This window comes from Ammospiza caudacuta, chromosome 9, assembly GCF_027887145.1.
Source record: "Ammospiza caudacuta isolate bAmmCau1 chromosome 9, bAmmCau1.pri, whole genome shotgun sequence".
Classification (NCBI taxonomy): Eukaryota; Metazoa; Chordata; class Aves; order Passeriformes; family Passerellidae; genus Ammospiza; species Ammospiza caudacuta.
The window spans coordinates 8,011,153-8,031,585 of NC_080601.1; the positions used below are offsets into that span (position 1 = coordinate 8,011,153).

The 20,433-nt window shown below is 42.7% G+C and overlaps 1 protein-coding gene across 1 annotated transcript in view; it reads right to left on the reverse strand.

Annotated features, from left to right (window-relative positions):
• The window catches only part of PCDH15 (protocadherin related 15), a 309,038-nt gene that overhangs the window by 144,536 nt on the left and 144,069 nt on the right, over positions 1-20,433 (reverse strand). Inside the window, exons 11-12 of the mRNA XM_058810078.1 lie at positions 17,622-17,734; positions 4,231-4,437 (exon numbers count right to left, since the gene is read on the reverse strand). Of these exons, the coding sequence (XP_058666061.1) occupies positions 4,231-4,437; positions 17,622-17,734 (320 nt within the window). The remainder of the gene's footprint in view (positions 1-4,230; positions 4,438-17,621; positions 17,735-20,433) is intronic.

Here is a 20,433-nt window from a genome sequence, read left to right on the forward strand (position 1 = left end):
ATGTCAGAGCCACAGAGCAATTTATTCCCTTCATCTGGAAAAGCATTGTTATGCTTGGACATTATTACCAGGGATATTTGACATTATTGTCCCATTTTATGCTGCCTGAAAAGCCAGTTTGGCTTAACTGAACATCACATGTGAGAGAGAACAGCCCCAGCTACACTGCCAACACAATTTTCAATAATTTATTGTTTAAAATAATTTTATTTTGCAGTGTGGAATTCAGCATTGTGATTTCTGGTGACATTACTGGGTCATGGAGACAAGGCTGGTCTCTCATAAATTGTTTAATGTGGAATTTCAAGTAGAAAATTATCACAATCCACACAAAAGAGCTCACATGCAACCTGCAAAGAGCATTTCAAGCACACAGCTCAAACCTGAGGTACTTTTGAATTAAAAAAGCACTTTTGTAATACTCAGGATGTCTTTGAAGATTTCTAATAATTTAATGAACATTAAGAAACCACAATGTATGACTTTATGCCCTAAATTGGGTCCAATGTGTTTAAAGGGCTCTTTGCAGGCTTCACAAACCAAGGGACAGTCCCAGCCTCAAACATCACCAGGGCAGGGAGAAATGAGGGAGGAAAGAAAGGAAGAAATCACACAATTAAACCCAAAAAAGGTGTTTTGCACACATAACACCCAATACCTACAGGGGTGGCACCTGGTGGGACCTACAAAGGAAAACACAAAATGAACACTTGAGGAAGCACAAACCTGGGACTGAGGGACAGCAGAACATTGGGGGATTCATGGTTACAGATAAAAAATCCCCAACAAAATGAGACACACAAAATGCTACACCCAATAAACAAAGCCTGGGCCCGAGTGTGTTCTGCTTGAAAAACCTCTGGAGAAATTCCTGCATGGATGTGGATGTTCCACCCCTGCTGCTTCTCAGATGCCACCAGGGGTTACAACTCTGCCCAAAGCAAAGAGTTTTCTAAAATTGATGAAGATGAAATCAAAACTATTGGGATAATTATGAGACTGAGCAGATAGGTATTTATTCTGTGTGTGTTTCAACAATCCCAAAAGTTTTTGGACAGGATCAATTTGGTTTTGAAGTTCTCCAGGGCAGCCAGAAGAAGTTCCGAGAGTATCCAAACTGTTCAGACTTCCCAATTTACAGACTCATCCCCTAAAAGCTGCAGTGACAACAAAGACACTTTGATGACACAGCTGAGTTTTACAACATGTTCAAGTGGAGGATGATCAGCACTGAAATGCCCACGAAAAATTTGTTTTGTTGGAAGGGTGTTTCCAGCATCTACCCTTCTTTTTTCCAGGTGGAAGGAGAAAATCTTTTCCATGTTCACATGGAAAATCTGAGATCCAGAGGAGAAGCAGGGGGAATTCTGTGTCCCCAACACAAAAAGATGTGGATTTGTTGGAATGAGCCCAGAGGAGGCCTTGGAGCTGCTGCAGGGCTGGAGCCAGGCTGGGAGAGCTGGGGGTGCTCACCTGGGGAGGAGAAGGCTCCAAGGAGAGCTCAGAGCCCCTGCCAGGGCCTGAAGGGGCTCCAGGAGAGCTGGAGAGGGACTGGGGACAAGGGATGGAGGGACAGGACACAGGGAATGGCTTCTACTGCCAGAGGGCAGGGCTGGATGGGATATTGGGAATTAGGAATTGTTCCTGGGAGTGTCAGGAGACAAAAACCATGAGATATTCATCTTAAATTAATCAAGGGAGACACACAGTGCTACAGGAACAATTCAGTGTTAGTATTTCTAGTTTTTCTTAAGTGTAAAAATAAAAAAAAATTTAACCCCTATCTTTATAAATCCTAAAGGAATGAAAGCAGCTTTTTGTCTTTGCCTTGATCTTCTGTTTGTTTTAATAATGATATTAATGGGCTGTTTAGTGCTGGGAAGGATATTTCCTGAGTTATTACAACTGCTGGAGTGTCACAGCAGGACTGCCCAGGGCCACCAGAACTGTCCCTGTGAGAGAGCACTGACTGCAAAACAATTGCAAACAAAAACTGGGAGTGAAAGAAGCAATCAGGCAAATATCAGAGAAAAATACTTTGGTATTTAAAATGCTTCAGTTGTCCTGGTTAAAAAAAAATCTATTCTTTTTTCTTTTATAGTTATATTACTGAAAATTCATAACCTGCACTTGCAGCTGCATTTAAAACTTATTTTATCCATTACTTTCTCTGTCTGCTCACACTGCTGTCAAGACATCCTTAAGTGAAATTCTTTCAAATTTCCCACAAGTTCTCTGGAAAAAAAAAAAAAAAATCCAGAGAATCACAGAATGCCCTGAGGTGGAAGGAACCCACAAAGATCATTTGGTCCAGCTCCTGGTTCTGCATGAGATAACCCAGGAATGCCAAGGCCAGGTTGGACAGGGTTTGGAGCAGCCTGGGACAGTGGAGGATGTCCCTGCCATGGCAGAGGTGACACTGGATGGCTTTAAGACCCCAACCCATTCCATGATTTTTACTCAGTGCAGCTTTACCACTAACCTTAACCACTGGATAAATTAATCTTCTCCCATGAAAACCAAAGAGGAAGTAAAAAAGAGGCTTGGGAAGCCTTGTGTAAAGAGCTCTCAGCTCACACAGTTTAAGTTCCTCATCTCAGCTTTGGTTTGCTCAGGTCTTAAGGTACTCCTGTAGCTTAATTTAATTTATGGCATTTAAACAGAGCACTTAATTATATCAGCACTTGGCAGGGCTGCTCTACTGAAAGGTCTGTTTGCAAAGTCCCATCTATAAATTAATTTCTGCAAGGTTTATAGCAGTTCTCTGTCATATTCCCACAGGGTTTCAATTTAGAGTGGGTTTTGTTCATTTTTTTCCTCAGACACCCAGTTAAGTGAGCACTCTCTTTCAGCATTTACTTGAGGACATGGAGTCATTTTAATATTTCAATTAACAGGCAGAATTCATTATGTTTGATCAGGGTCACCACTGGGAACTGGGATGCACCAGCACAGAGGGGGCTTGTCTCAGTGTTTCATCAGCAATCTTTAAATTTAAATATATTCCTAAAGACATGAATTTACTGAGGTACAATGAAACCATCAGGACACTGAAACCTGCAGAAGTTAATGACCATTCCCTCTGCCAACAATCCCACCCTGAGGTCCCATCTAGCTCCATGAGGAGCAATTTTAGTGTTTGGCCATTTTATATGGGAGCTCTATGCAATTGCTGCACTCCCAGCTGGAATTCTGGGAATTCTCCTGCCCACAGTAGGTTAGAAGGATTCTGTGAGTCCCTAGCACTGAATTGAAACACAGGCACTTCCATCTGGTTCTCTCACATCCATGTTGCACCTGTAGCGTGGCACAGCTTTGGAAAGGGCTGTGCATGAACCAGGTGATGCCAAAGGAACAGGAACATGGAATATTTCCACCTAGGGAGGAGGCTGATCCCCTCTGGCTGTGTCAGAGAATCCTAGAATGGTCTGATTTGGAAAGGACCTTAAATCCCATCCCATTCCACCTCTGCCATGGGCAGGGACACCTTCCACCGTCCCAGGCTGCTCCAGCCTGGCCTTGGGCACTGCCAGGGATCCAGGGCCTGCCCACCCCCACAGGGAAAAAATCCTGATTCCCAATATCCCATCCATCCCTGCCCTCTGGCACTGGGAAGCCATTCCTTGTATCACTGCACACCCTTGGAAAAAGCCTCTCTCCATTCATTGAGATGTTAATACTCCTGAATTTCTTTATCTCTCCCAGTGACAGCAGAATTCCACAACAAGAAGAAAACCCCAAAACAGATGTTACTACTTGGTTACTATTCCTCTGGAGAGGCCTTTCACTCTGAGCAATGTTACACCAAAATCTGGCAGAGCAAAGAATTCAATGAACTTTCAGCCTCCTACTGTTCCTCCTACTCCTCTTTTTGCTTGAAATGAGGAATTCCTTTCTCTGTGAATCCCTTTCCCATTTCCATGGTGTAGGGCAGGCTGATCCCTGTCACAAAATGCATTTTGATTCCTCTGTGCAAATAAGCATTCACCACCTTGAACAGAACAGAGTCTTCCGGAGATGTGAGCAAAACAAACCAGAAAAAACCCATTTCCAAACCTATCTGAATTCAGAACAAAACCAAAACATCATAATGAAATTTAATTTTTTTTTGTAATCATTGATCTTAATAGGTTTGTCTCAATAAAAAATAACCCAAAAAAAAAAAAAAAAAAAAAAAAAAAAAAGAAAAAAGAAAGGAATCCTGGAAATAATAAAAAGAAGCAGCTGTACCTCCTCCACATCGTTGTCCAGCACCACGAGCTGCAGGGGGGAAGTCAGGTTCCGGTTGTCCGAGATGGTCGTTCCCACTGGGGAGGATTCCAGGATGAAGCCCTCGTAGGTAGACCTTGTGAAATAAGGCTTCTGGTTGTTCTCATCCAGGATCTCGATGTGGAGGTTGGCAAAGGCAGGGAGAGGGTGGCCGTTGTCTTGTTCAGCCTAAAACAAAATCACCTCATTTATCAAAGGTTCCCAGTTATGAACATTGACTGGGGATGGTTCTATTTAGGAGTTGTAATTCAGTTAAAAAATAAACTTTTTTCTCAGGTCCCCCTACCATGGAACTTAACATCATGGAAAAGAGAAATACCAACTAAAAATTAGCAAGGAGACAAGAACAGGATCAACTTCCATCACAGCCACAAGAAACCCAAACCTTGTGCAAACACAGCTCCTTAAACTCTCAGGATTGAGACGTTTGCAAAAATCTGAGGGATGAAAGAAAACTGGGAATTGTGATTGCACAGCAGAACTCACAGCAGCAGCAAGAGAGTTAAAAGGTGGGAACAGCACACATTTGCTTCCTCTTTCCTCAAATCCACCTTTTCAGTGTTACATGAGTGGGATTTTAATTCTGATTTTGCCTATTTTTAAATTCCAGACTAGTTTGGGTTAGAAGGGATATTAAAGTCCATTCATTCCCACCCCCTGCCATGGCAGGGACACCTTCCACTGCCCCAGGCTGCTCCAAGCCCTGTTCAGCCTGGCCTTGGACACTTCCAGGGATCCAGAGGCAGCCACAGCTGCTCTGGGCACCCATTCCCAGGGAAGTTGTGAATGCGTCCAGCAAAATTCTTTACATCCATGAATAACCCCCCCATCTCAATGGCAGCCCTGCACCACCCCGGAGTCCTGTTCGCTGATATTTTTCACCTAATTTATTCTTATTCTCAAACTCCCTAAAGATAAAAACACTAATTGCCCATTCCAGGGTGCTAATCCTATAAAAACCTACAACCTACTTTCTTTTCCTGTAACCTCCCAACCAACAACTAATTAAAGCAAAGAAACAAGGGAATTAGGAGATAAAAAGTAATTTGGTCTCCAGTTTATTAAGAGCAAACCAGCTTTAATTACAGTCCTGCACATGACACTGCAGCAAGACAACAGTCAGGGCATAAAAAGAGTTTCCTGTTCCTATATCCAAAATTTCTATTGCCAAAATCTGGGTGCACACAGACCCTGGATCACAAAAGAGAGATTCCTAAATTCCTGTTGTTAACAGGATTTTCTGTTTGCAGAGGTTTTACTGCTAATCTGGTAATTCCCCCTTTTCAAACTGATAATTCCTCATTTTTCAAATTGAGAGTCCAAGGAATCTCAGTCTGAAAAAAATCCATTTGACTTTATCATAGTTATAAAAAATTTCTTATTTAAACTTTTCTTATTTAAACTATTATTTTAAACAAAAAAATTCTTATTTAAACTATTTACATCTTTACTTGGTCGGAAAAATGTTAATTCTCTTAGCTTATAAAACAGCAATAATTTTATGATAAAAACTCTATTAAAGAAAAAGAAGTATTAAAATTTTATATTTCAAATAAAAAGAAATATAAGCATAATAATCGTTATTTTCTTCAAAGGAGGCAATGACAGCTTAAGTAATCCATACAAATCTAATTCTCAGTTTTTAAGAAAAAATGGATTTTTCTTTTTAAAATAAAGCTGGAATACTCTTGAACAACAGGAAAAAATACCCCAGGCTCCAGTCCAGTCAATGCTTCACTGAACAAAAATAAATTACATGGGTCAAAATCAACATCACCAAAATTACCTAGCAGGACTCTGACCCAGGGAGGTGAAATTCCAAAAACATCTGGAGATAGAATTTTTGCCCCAAAGTACTGAAAGCATGAGAGAAAATGCCAGGACAAGTCTGCTCCTCAAGCAACACACACTGCTGGGATTATGTTTTATAAGCAGATCCATCATGGCATCACAGAACCCTGGAATCTTTTAGGATGGGAAGACTTCCAGGATCATGGAGTCCCAGCGGTGCCCAGTGCCCACCTTGTGCCCAGCCCAGAGCACTGAGTGCCACCTCCAGCCCTGCCTGGGACACCTGCAGGGCTGGGCACTGCAAAGCTCCCTGGGCAGCCCCTGCCAAGGCCTGAGCACCCTTTGCATGCAGAAATTGCTGCTGCTGTCCCAGCTGAGCCTCCCCTGGCCCAGCCTGAGGCCCTTTCCCCTTGTCCTGTCCCTGTTCCCTGGCAGCACAGCCCGACCCCCCCTGGCTGTCCCCTCCTGGCAGGGAGTTGTGCAGAGCCACAAGGGCCCCCTGAGCCTCCTTTGCTCCAGGCTCAGCCCCTTGCCAGCTCCCTCAGCCCCTCCTGGGGCTCCAGACCCTCCAGGGCTCTCCTGAGGTGCTCCTCCCCACAAAACTAACAATGATTGTCCATCATTAAATTCTCTTTTCTTCTCCAAGTAAAATCGGTCCCTTCCTGGCCCAAAGTTTCTGTACAACCCCTGTGAGTTACTCTACAAGAACACTTAATGTTTCTCGCTATAAAGAGATCCTAAAAAAAGGAAAATGCAAACAACAGAGGGTCTCAATCTTCTGAACAGCTTGAAACACCACAATAATGGCCTTGCTTTAATGTCCAAGTGAACCCAGAGCTCAGTGTGGGATAAAGTCAGGAATATTCACCCAGGAAGGTGTTGCAGGCTTTGTTGAAGTGCTGGGAATTGCACACGGCCAAACACAAAGAGAGTTGTTTGCTCCCAAAATTGGACTTCAAATTTGAAACCCTGGAGCCCAAAATAACAAAGCAAAGGAGTTCTTCCTCACTGAGCACTTCCACTCAAAATCACTTCAGCTTTCTTTCATGTTCACCACTCAGAATGATGGAGTAATATTATTTTTTTTGTTTCCAAAGACACGACTATTTAAGGAAAAAAAGGGTAAGCTTTGCCAACAGCCACTTCTTTTTGCCTTTTGTTTGAAACAAGGAATTTCATATTACAATGTGAGGAACTGATTTGCTTTCATATGTTCCATGAAATCAGTCCTAGAAGCAACACCTGATTACGAGCAGAGCAGAGATTACTCCATAATGCTCCAAAAATATAAAAAAGCTGTAACATTAACAATTTTTGCTCCAGTGCCCCATTTCTTGGGGTTTTTCTTAGTGTGGGGTTTTTTTTTTCTTCTTTGTTTTGTGGTGGTTTGGGGTTGGTTTTTCTGCTGTTTTTGGTTTTGTTGTATTTTTATTTTTAAGAGATGAAGTTATACCTCATGAGAGTTGTTCCAGATATTGAGTCCTCTAATGAGAGTGCAAACCCTTTTCCTTCACATTGCCCTGTTAAACACTTGCCTAGCCTTGCTGGACAAAGGTCGTTTTCTAACACACATTTTGGAGCACAAACAGCAAACAATTTACATTTTCTTCACCCAGAAAGCCACTGGTATCTAAGCCACAAAACATTTGAGTTCCAGTCCTTCAAAGAAAATGCTTTCATGTCAAAATAATGGAGGATCTCTCAACTCTTCAAACTTCTACCAAGATACAAAAGAAGCAGCACAGGATTAGATTCTGGTAGTTAAGAGCAGCCAAGGGAAAAAAAAAAAAAGTGAAATGTGTTAATTCTCACAGATATTTAAATGTTTTTATTAGATCATCTCTGCTGAATCTGCTTGTATCTATAGTGTCCATAATTTTATCCTGATGGGAGACAGCAGGAAAGCAGTTCCAGGAGGGATGCAAGGAGTTAATGGAAGGGTGTAGGAATAAACAGGACCAATAGGAAATGCACTCCTTGAAAAGCAGCAGATGAAACAACTCCCTCAAAAAATGAAAAATTAGAGCAACGCAAAAGGCTCCCTCCTGGAAGCACAGAGAACTCCAAGCTGGAAAGGACCCACAGATATCACTGAGTGGAATTCCAAGCTGGAAAGAACCCACAGGGATCATCAAGTGGAATTCCAAGCTGGAAATGAGCTACAGGGATCATCAAGTCCAGCTCCAGGCCATCAGCACAATCCAGAGCTAAAATATTCTCCAGCCAGTTCCCAGTGCTCCCTCTCACTGCCAAAGCAGCAGGTCCTGTCCTGGAGAAACATCTAAAACAGAGCAAAAGGTGGATCCCTTTGATAAAACCCAAGAATTCCCATTTCTCCATGGAATCCCAGAATCCACTTCAGAAATCCTTCATCCAAAAAAAAAGAAATCTGTCCTAAGGTGCAAGGAAATTTAATTGTTTTAGCTATGACACGCCCATGCTGCTCCTTTTCTCCACGACTACAGAGTTATCTGAAGTGTAAAACAGGCTAATTAGGATTAAAAAATAAAAAACAACAAAAAAACAAAAACTCAACAAGCAAATGGGGGTTTTGTCTTCATGCCAGATCTTTTGATAAAAGTGGGAAGGTTCATCCCGGGAAGCAAAGAAAATCACAAAAAAAAAAAAAAACAAAACAAAACAAACAAGCAAAAAAATTAAAAAACAAACCCAAACCAAATTAATAATAACAAACCCAAACAAATAAACAAAAAAAAAATTTAAAAAATTGCTCTGTCCTTCCAATCCCAACAGGAAGATGAGCAAGTGGAGCTGAGGGGAGAGTGGTGCATTAAGAAAAATGGGAGCTTCACACGTCCTAAAAAAATTGGGATGTCAGAATTTATTCCTGGTGAAGGGCTATGCACAAATCCATGTGGAAGAACAGCAGGGGGAGCTGCAAATTGAACTCCAAGAAGATCTCAGATTTAAGGAAAGCAAAATGAGGCGGCTGAGGGTGGAACCAGATGGGCTTTAATGTCCCTTCCAAGCCAAACCATCTTGGGATTCTCTGATCTATTATTTAAATGGATGGAATGAAAATCAGGAGCAGGGAGAGAGGGAAGGAAGGGCAGGGTGACCAAGGGGCTCCTTTGGAAGGGGAGATCACTCAGTACAACTGAACAGGGAAGGCAGGGAGAAAGGAAGAACAGCATTTATCCAGATTTAGGCTGAATTTTAGGATTGGGGAATAATTCCCAAGGTCAGCATGTACAGCACGAGGAAAGAAGCACTGAACTGGATTAAAACTTGGCTTATGAGCAAGGAGCACAGAACGTCTTTAGAACACAGGAAAAAGGTGACTGGTGTCACTGTGGCAGGGGAAATTAAATCATCACAAAGTGTGTCCGGACCCTGGACTTAAAAAAAAAAATCAAAAAAAAACCAAAACCCAAAGCATCCACTTTAGGGCCATGGGTAAAGAGTACCAGAAAGACTCACAATGCTGCAGGGCAGTGAACAGTAATTACTGTTAATAATAATTAATTAGATTGTTTTCCAAATATTACAGCTCTTCCTTCTTCCCTTCAAAAAAACCCCACCATATATAAAGCCATTAGGGAAATTTTTAATTGCTGAATGTTAAATTTTACACAGAAAGAGATTTTTTTTTTCTTGCAGAAAGGAAATTTCTGACAATAAAAGCATTACAGGACATCCCAATTATTGACTTAAATGATTTCATTACTCTGAGAGTTCTGACACAAAATTTAGGGTCAACCTTACTGATCTGAAGAAATATTGTAATTATTTAAAGGAAAAGTTTGGGTGCCCTGGACCATTTTTTTCCTTCATCACCAAGACAAACCCTGTCCCTGCACTCAGATTTTTAATTCTGCATCAAATCCCAGCACTGTATTAAACACAAGAGAAGGAAAAAAAAAAAAAAAAGCTGTCTCAAAGAGAATTAATTGAATTCTGAGTTCACCTAAGGGCTGAACCTTTGAAAAACTAATTTAAAAACTTATTGTCCTTAGTGCCTACACGAGATGCACAGCCAAACGAATGATTTGGAAAATCTCAGCCTTGACAGCAAGAGGATGGAGCAACTCTTAATGAAAATGAACTTCTTCCATTCTTTTCCTAATCTGTTGCCCTGAGTAGAAACCCCAAAATCTAGAGGAGCAAAAAATAAGCACAAATCTTCTGAAATGCAAGAAAATTAAGACATGGGAAGAGGTAAATTTAGAGCTACCCAAACAAAGGTAACAAAGGTGAATAGATGATGGAGCCAGGGGATCAGAACAGGCTGGGAAGAGATAAAGGCTGAAATTTTTGCAAAAATCAACCAAACCAGACACAAAGTTTCTGAAAGGGTGAAAATAAAAATTAAAAAAAATTAGATCATTCAGAACTTTTTAAGTCTTAAAACCTATGGAGCATTTCTCTAATCCAAGAACTTCCAGTCCAGTGAGCCTCAACTGATGGACATCTCCTCCTTGCCAGGATTGTGCTGTCTGAAATTCAGAATAAAACAGCCACAGAATCACCAAGGTTGGGAGAGTCCTTCAAGGTCAAGTCCAACCCAGCATCACCTCTAAACTGTGTCCCCAAGGGCAGGTCCTGATGTCTCCTGAACATTTCCAGAGAGGGTAAACTCCAACACAACCCTGGGCAATTTTTTCCAAATCCTGACCACTTTTTCAGGGAAAAAAATAATTTTTCTTTAATTTGAACCATCCCTGGTGAACATGGATAAGAAGAATAACTCCAAAATCCTGCTTGAGGCTGCAGCCAAACACAGGAGCCTAGAGAAGCAGCTCAGATCTCCCTGGATTTCTCTTTTTATTTCTAAATTTGTCTTCCATGAGCCAGCCTGGCTTCCCCTTGAGCCCAGGCCAGCATTCAGCCCCACAGCACTGCCTGTCCAATTTGAGTCACAGGAATCACAGTTTGGGTGGGAAGGGACTTGGAAAACCATCGCACTCCACCCCTGCCATGGCAGGGACACCTTCCACTGTCCCAGGCTGCTCCAAGCCCCATCCAGCCAGGACTGGGGCACTACCAGGGATCCAGAGGGAATTCCATCCCAGCCCCTCCCCACCCCACAGCAAACAATTCCTGCCCAATATCCCATCTTGATCTCCCCTCTGTCAGTCTGAACCCATTTCCCTTGTTCTGTCCCTCCAGTTCCTGTTGCAGGGTCCCTCTCCAGCTTCCCTGAGATCCTGAAAGGTGCTGTGAGGTCTCCACACAACCTTCTCCTCCAGAGAAAAACCCATTTTGTCTGTTTGTATCCTGCCAGCTCCTTGTCTCAGTTAAGAATTCCTCACCCTGGCACTGCAGAAGAGGCTCAACTGCTGCTTCCTCCTCACTCCCACCAGCACTGCATTTTTCAGGTGTCTGTCCCAGCTTCTTCCTTCCCCACCTGGAGAAGACTCTGTCCTGCCCTGTCCTTTTTGGGACACTGTGCTCAGGACACCTGGGTCTGTTCAGAGCTGCAGTGCTTTGCTCCCTGTTCTTTTCTCTATTTTCACTAATGATTTCTAACGCTCCATTTCCATTTAATACTTTATTTTTTTTTTTTTTTTTGGATCACCAAGCCAACCTTCACACTCTGTTCCCAGTTCCAACACCAAGATCTCATTCCCAAGTCAGGCCAGAACCAATCATTTCCATATAAAAGTTCAGGCTGATCCTTCCTGACATGTTTCACTTTATTTTTAAGCCATGCCTAATTTTATCAGCCATTTTATCACCAACTCAAATTGGTCTTGCAAAGTCCCTCTGTAATTCTGCAGTCAGTCCCTGAAGTTCCATCCCAGGAAGTGTTTGGAAGACATGGGGACATGGAGTAGTGGTGGGATTGGCTGGGTTAATGGATGGAATTGATGATTCCAAACTAAATGATTCTGTGATTATATCTTTGTCTCTACAACCAAAATATTTTCCACATATTATATATATATTATGATTCTGTAATATCTCAGGATCAGAATTAGCTATTACTTCAGGAATTCAACCACTGAGAATTCCCAAGATGGTCCAACCTAGAGCTGTCCTCCGCAACCTCCCTGTGTTTCAAACCTGACCAATTTTTGCCCTTGCCAGTGGCTGGCAAACATCCTCTCCCAGTCTCCTTGTATTTCCACTTGGAATAAGAAACAGCCCTGTGCAATCACACCAAAAATGGCACAGAAATACCCCTATTTCCTGCCTCCAAGGTTTGTCCACAGCTTGATTCTGAGGCTGATTCTGAAGCAATTCCTGTAACGCAGGAATTTTTGACAACCCTGAGACCAACAGACAGGACAGATCAATGAGGCTTCCATTGGAATAAAAGAAAACAAACAACCTCCAGAGTGAGGAACAGGAGAGCATCACTTCCTGTTGCTCCTGCTGAGATCCATATCAGGAGAATCATGGACATTGGGAAGAGTTGACTGTTGCAGTCAGGTAGAAAAATTATAAAAGAAAGGCCTCATAAAATCAGGCTTGCTCTGTTATATGGATGGCTGACCTGTCATTTCTTCTAAGCAAGGCTAGGTGAAAATAATCCTGGTATGAACAGTTGGTTAACATAACAATCCATTCCTGGGTAAAAAACAATCAGCACCTGTATAAACATTAAATTTAGCCCATGATGATCAGAATAAAATACATAAACAATTGAACAGTAAAGAGATTTGATGGACAAGTAAAATACCTTTTACTAACCAATAAAATAACTGGCAAGAAAGCTCCTGACCAATTGGAGTTACACATGAGGTCTGTAAAATTGTGTAAAAAGGAGTTATGTGAATAAAGAATGGCCTTTTTCCTGCATGAAGAAAATGGAGTTCTGATTTTGAACTACACTGGGACTGCTGGGGGCAACTCCCTGATCCAAAGAACCTCCCTGAGAAAGGAATCCGAGAGCCACAAAATATCCTGAGCTGGAAGGACCCACAAGAATTATAGATCCAACCCCTGGCCCCACACAGACACCCCAACAATCCCACCCTGGGTATTCCTCGAGAGGTTTCCAAACCCTCCTGGAGCTCTGGCAGCCTCAGGGCTGTGCCCATTCCCTAGGGAGCCTGGGCAGTGCCCAGCACCCTCTGGGGGAACAACCTTTCCCTAAAATCCAACCTCAACCTGCCCTGGCACTCAAGCACTGGGCAGCCATGCCCTGGGAGCAGAGATTGGAGCTGCCTGTGCTGCCCAGTTTGGCTGGAAATCCCACTCAATTCAAAAATTGCAGCCAGGAGAAATTCCAGAGTGGACACTACAGCAGAAACGTTCTCCGTCACCTCTTGCACAATGGGATCCCAAACCAATTCCCCTCAAACACTGGAACTGCAAACACTCTGCTCCACTCTGACCTTCTAAAAAAAACAGGGAAACACAACCCTCCTGTAGAGCTGTTTCTGAGGAATTGTCTGTCACTGGGTTAGTGACAGCCTTGGCTGAAAGCCCTCCTGGGACCACAGGGATACATCCAAAAGATCCTGAAAATGCCATGCAAGAATATTCTTCAAAATCCCCTACGTTGCCCTGGCATGGTGTTGAAGCACACTTCTGTCACCATCTCTGTGGGAAAGGCACCAAAACAACCCAAGGGACACAAAGGAATTCTTTTTCACAGAATTCCAGACTGGGTTGGAAGGGCCTTAAAGCTCATCCAGTTCCACTAGCTCAGGTTATAAGACTATTCACTATGAATCATAAAGCTCTTACATTCAAGGAAAAGTCTTTTATTAATAAAAGTCAGGCTACAAATGTTATTTGAAGCTGGGAGTCTTATCTTTTCCCTCTTCTCCCCCCCCCTTTTATTTTAATAATTTAATTCAAGTTTTTATGGAGATGCCCAAGTCACATAAATCCTCCCTAATTTCCAAAATACAATCAAACACAACAGTAGTTTATGAATTGACCAGCCAGGCTAGATGAAAACCCACTCCAGAAGTACCAATTTAGTTAAATTGATAGATAACTTGATTTAGTTAATTATCTAAACTACTCTAAAGCAATTTAATTCTACCCCTACACAGGTGCCCACATGAGATTACCAAAACACTCCTCTATTTTTCCACCTGATGATCTAGAAATCCAAGCATTTTTAGGCACTAATACAATGCCATTAGTAAAGGAAAATCAATTTTTGCAGGAGAAATAAAATGCTTTCCCTGATTTTGAATCTGACAAAGATGCATTTTCATTAAAGGGGAGAAAATCTGATGTAGTCCTGGATAACTAACATAGACCAGAGTGGTACAACCAGAAATGGAAAAGGTCTGTGAGGGTGGGGAGGTCCTGGCACAGATTCTCAGAGAATGTGGCTGCCCCTGGATCCCTGGCAGTGTCCCAGGCCAGGCTGGACAGGGCTTGGAGCAGCCTGGGACAGTGGAAGGTGTCCCTGCCCTGGCAGGGGCGGCACTGGATGAGCTTTAAGGTCCCTTCCAACCTAATCCACTCTGGGATTCTCTGCCCTTCGTTAGCATCAAAATATTGCCAGTTTTTTTTCTTTGCTGTTGCAAGTCCCACAGGTTTTATAGCAGCTTTGAATAGACAAATGTCATGATTTTTCCTTAATTACTGGATATCAACACACTGCAAACACTGAGGAGAAACTCCAGCAAGTTGATCAAAATTGCCTCTTCCTCAGGCGTGGTGAATTCTCCACAGCACAGGAATTCCATCCATGAGCACTTCCCAGGCTGTGCCAGCACACCAGCCTCCCACAGCCCATCCTCTTTGCAAATGGATCACAGTGGAAGTGCCACTTTAGATTCTGGCTGATTGATAAATACCCCCTGCTCAAACAGGAAAGGAGCAAAGTGCATCAATTTGATTAATTCTCCCATTTGCTTCATACTTTAAAAAAAAATAATAAAACATGTCTGTTCTTGTTACCAGCTCTAAAAAGTGCCAATCTCATGACTACAGTGCAGTGGTCATGTCACTAATCTTAATTAAGCCCTTTCAGTTTAAAGGTTTAATCCACATATTGTGACAGCCTTGCTGTTGCCACCTGGAAAATTCAATGGGAACCCCTCAAAAATCCACTTTTTTTTTCATAAGGAAGTTGTAATAATGCCCATGGTTGCTTGGCAGGGAATGGAAGTGCTAAGAACTTCCATAGAGGGCAAAATTGGTTTTCTCCTTGCTTCTCATCTAATATATTCCAGAGGTAAAGAAAAGCAAAAATCCTGCATTTCTGATTCAGATGTTTAGGGTTTTTTTCATTGTCTTCCTCTCTGAGAATTCAACATTTATCAGCAATGCAGGTGAGCGCCCTCATTTCCTGCCCACCTTCCTTCCTGCATTCAAATATTCCTGTATTGACTTAACCACCTTTTCCATTTTGCAGTTTTCCATTATATCTTAACAGAAGAAAAAAAAATTGATTGTCTCATATCAGAGGGAATATTTTAAAGACTAAACTGAGCACATGCTGCAAAAATAGCAGATTTTCTGTTTGAAGGGAAACATCACACATTGCACCCCTCCAGATAAAACAGAATCAGATCCTACAACCGCGAGAAATGAGAAATGTGCAACACGAGAAGCTGAATTTGGTACAAGCCTGAGCCATTATTCCAGTAGTCCCTGAAGGATACAGCATAAAAACTTTTATTGGTTTTGCAAGTGGCACATAATCATTCTTACAGAGTGATCCTTTTCCTTACTGTTTCCTTATTTTCCCTGACTGCACATTTACCACAGCAACAGGAACCTACTAAACACTATAAACACGGCCATTAATGATTGGAGTTGCTATTTAGGCACAGAAAATACCCTCTCCCACCATTAATTGATTTTTTAATTGACATTTTGTGCAGTCAAGGTTTGGGAAGAAAGAGCTACAGGGCTTTAAGCTGTAACTCCTTAAGGATATGGAGAGTCATGGAATGGTTTGGGTTGGAAGGGACCTCAAAGCCCATCCAGTGGCACCCCTGCCATGGGCATGGACACCTTCCCCTGTCCCAGGCTGCTCCAAGCCACAATGTCCAACCTGGCCTTGGGCACTTCCAGGGACGGGCTGTGCTTTAGGGCATTTCCCAGTGCTAGGAGCCGAATGGGCAGCAGGGCAGGGAGGGATGCTGGCCCTGGGGCAGCCCTGGAGGCACCTCTGCAGTGCTGTGTCCAGCTGCGGGTGCTGAGCACAGCAGGGCCAGGAGCTGCTGGAGCTGAGCAAGGGCCTGGAGCATGTGGGTGCCCTTCCAGGCCAGGCTGAGGGAGCTGGGGCTGCTCAGCCTGGAGAGGAGCCCCAGCTGAGAGGGGCCCTCAGGCCTGGCTGGGCCTGGCTGCAGGGAGGGGCAGAGCAGGGCCCAGGCTCTGCTCCGGGGCCCAGCAATGGCACCAGAGCCAGGGGCAGGGCCTGAGCCCAGCAATTGCCCTGCACAGGAGGCACAACTTGTGCCCTGAGCAGTGCCCAGCCCTGAGCACATTGCCCACACGGCCTGGGGGCTCTCCTCCCTGGGGCTGGGGCACAGCTGGCTGCACACAATGCTGTGCCCTGGGCTCTGGGATGGCCCTGCTGGGGCAGGGAGGGGACACCAGGTGCCCACTGAGCTCCTGCAGCCTCACACACCCTGGCATCCTGTGAATATTCACTACTCAGATATGAATTATTCACTGCTCCCCCAACCTGACCTGTGCTAATGATACCTCAGGTTTAGCTTTTATATTTTTCAGATTCTGTGCTGCTTGAGTGTGTGGGCCTGAGCTTCATATTAAGGGATGGTGAGCTCTGTGCACAGAGCAGGGAGACAAAACAATTCATTCTCTAGCTGGGGACCAAGGACAAATGATCCAAATCTCAGGCCCAAGAGCACAAACAATGTGGACTGAGGAGAGGAAAACAAGGATAGGACTTCATAACCTAAAGCTGGAATTGGGCAATTAACTCCAATATGCAAATGGAGCAGAACTGATCAAAGTGACAGATCCCATGACCAGGTGTCCATTTTGTGCCCATTTTGGTTCACCTTGGGTTCAGCCCTGGCTGGGCTCTTGTGCTGCCCAAGGTGGATCCATTGAGGCCTTTTAATAAATCCCTGCTTTATTCTTTAACTCTATCCAGCCTCTGTTCTAGGGCAGCCTTCACAAGACATCACTGGGATTCTTGAAACACTCGCACAATGATCTGTATCACTATGTTTCAAAATGGGCTGTGAACTGAACACATAAAACAGAAACTAGCTGCATTCTTAGGACAACAGGGCTCATAAAAAGCAAGGGGACAAGGGATGCTGAGCTTGTTCACACACTGTAAAGTGAAATGTTACAACTCTGCCAGGGTTCATTCTGTTTCTACAAATGCTTCACACCCTCCTTCCCCCCCATGGAGCTAAGTGATGCCTGACAGGCTAAGACACAACACGGGATCTAAAGAAGGGAAGATGAAGCTAATATTTTGCAAGGATGTCAGGAAAGAAGCCAGGAAAAAAAAACCAGAAAAACACCAACCTGAAAACCCCCACTAACAACCAAACCAACCTCATCAGGTCAAGGAAGAAAAGGCTAAAAAGGAAGAGAAAACCACAGAAGAGACACCAGGCCCACACTACATTTTCTACAGAGCTTTTTGTTTTCCAGAGAATATCAAAACACTGAAAAAATTCAGCCCAAATTACCTTAATAACCAAGTCAAACTTCTGATGTAAGTCCCTATTTATTGGCTTGAGGAGTGTCAGTTCAGCTGTTGTGAGATTCATATGGAAATACTGGGGATAATCCTCAGGAGTACCTGCAAAAAAAGACATGAGGTTTGAACAGCTCTGAAAGGTTTAGTCCAGCAATGTGTTTATTTTACTCATTAATCAAAGGAACAAAGCCTCATTCTGTTATTGGAAGGATAAAATATTTCCTTATGTGTACACAGAGCTTAAGGATACTATGAAGTTATGTGTTTAATATTATTAGTTCCTTACTCTCCAAAACCACAAAGATTCCTCTCAACTGGGCCTCCCTAAGTACTTGATAACAGCAGGAATATTGTTAACAGCACATAAATAATAGATATAAGTAATAACAACGTGGTAACAACAGATAGGTTATTTTAGAAATCCTTCTGGGAAAAGTTTCTCCTCAGGGAGGAAGCATTAAGATGAAATTTCAAATTATTGTTAGCTGTAAGTGGTGTTTTCATGGATGTGGATTTCTAGGATATTCTCCATTCAGAGCCTGAATAGATTTAGGAGCCCATGGAGATGGAGAAAAGGCTGTGCCTGGCAGCTGCAGCCTAAAAATGCACCTGTGCCTAAAGCCAAAAGCTTCCAGCACTACAGCCTGGCACAGGAGGAGGGGGAAATCCCAGCTACAGCAATTCTGAGCCCTGGGATTCTCAAAGAAATGGTGCAGAAAGGCCCAGAAAGCCCAAGTGTTCCACACAGAGTGAACTTCAGCACTCCCAGCTCAGCAGCACATCCCAAGGAGCCAAAACTCTGATTATAAGAACCCTAAAAGCTTGAAGAGTTCAGGTCTGCGAGCAGCCCTGTCAGCAGCTGAGGGCAGAAGGCATTCCTGGCTCAATGGATAAGAACCCCCCAAAAAAAATCCCTGAGCCCCTAAAGCTGCCCTGGGAGCAGCACAACCCGGGCCCTGCCAAACCCTGCATCCAGCCAGGCTGAGACATAAACTGAACACAAAGGAAGATAATTTTCCTAATAAATGCTGCTGGTTTTTGTTCCCTTTACAACTGCAATGGTTGGAAAGTACTCTCAGAAAGCCAGGAGATAAATTACTGCAATAATTTAATTTGCAATCCTCCAATGACAACCATCTGCTAGATAAATTACACACATAATTTTATAGATAATACAGATTAAAATTAATATACATAATAAATAACACAAGTTATATATAACTAATATATAATATATACTACATTATACATTATCTGTATTATATATTAATATATATCTCCACATATATTATTTTTTCTGTGACTTTCTTAATCTACACCAATATCATCGACCCAAAAAGCTGCAAAAGAATCACCATGCATTATTTTTTCTCTTATACCACCAGCACAAATGCAGAGCTTCAAGCTCCAGGTCCCGTATCTCCTTGCCCTACCTTTTAATTTCAAGTTCTAATTAATTAATCTAATCTTTGAAGACCTCAAGGCACCCAGCAGGAGCTCCAAAATTTTAGCAGGTAACAGGTTGCTGTTTTCAGAGGCTGCACATCACCAGGGATGCTGCTGAAGCTAAAAAATGTCACAAAATTAGGGAAAAATGCAAAAAACTCTAAGACAGGAGGAAAAAAAAAAGTGCCCTAAAGGAGAACAAATACATAGGGGAGGAGGGTAAAAGTCACAAAGGAGCCTAGAGAAGGGAAGATGAGGTTGATATTGTGTAAGGATAGCAGGCAAGAATCCAGAGGGAAAAAAATGAAAAAAAAAAAAAACCCAAACAAAAAACTCCACTCTCAACCAAATCAATCCCAGCAGGTAAAGGAGGAAAAAGGCAGCAAGGTGAATGATAGAAAAATTTTTAAAAATTAGGGATAACACAGGTGGATGCCCAAAATCCTGACTGGGGATTCCTGCTCAGCTCCTGCCCACCTCAGGAAGAAATTCCTGGATTTTTAAGCTCTGGGAGCCAGCTTTTCCAGGAACAGGGATATCTGCTTCTGCATGTACAAAATAATTTCCATTCTGACAGCACAGAGCAGCCCTCAGTCCATCTCTACCTGTGCTGAAATCCAGGGATGAGCTCTGAGTCTCCTGGCTCCAGAAATTCCATGGGTTTGGAGAGGCTGAGGGATCAAAACATGAGAGGCCAGCAAGGGGAGAAGGAAAGGACTCCTCAATTTGCTTTTTCCAGAGCCAGAGGAGAGGTTTTGTGAGGCTTGATATGGATACAGGACTGGTGAGGATCCCCCCTTCCTAAAAGTTATTGGGCATTTTTTTGGCTCTTTCTTTAAAATATCAACCAAAAGTGCCCAAAGGTGGCAGCAGAAATCACAGAGCCAGTTCCAAAGGCAAAAAAAAGCTGATGATTGAAAGGAAAATTGAGCTTTTCTCAAGGATTGGCCCCAGAGAAAATAAAGGCTTCGAGTTATTCCTAAAAAGATTTTACTAGTAATTTACTATTAAACATAATACATTTTACTATTAAAAATAATAAAATTTGAGTCAAAATAGAAGCATTTACTGGTAGAATCAATAACACTGCTAATAAAAAGAAAAAGGAAATAAAGGGAAGGGCCTTGCTTCATATCTGGATAAACCCAGGGAATGTGAGTGTATTGCAAAGAACTAAAGAGATTAACATTTCCAAAAGCCAATGATTGGAAAAATTAGTGTATTACAAAAAAATTTAAAAAAAAAAATCCCATTCCCAAATCTTAAATATATCAAATATCCACAGTGTCCGGAGCATGTGTCTTGCACAGGTGAGCAAAAAAAACTCAAATAAAACTGAATCAAATTAAATAAAA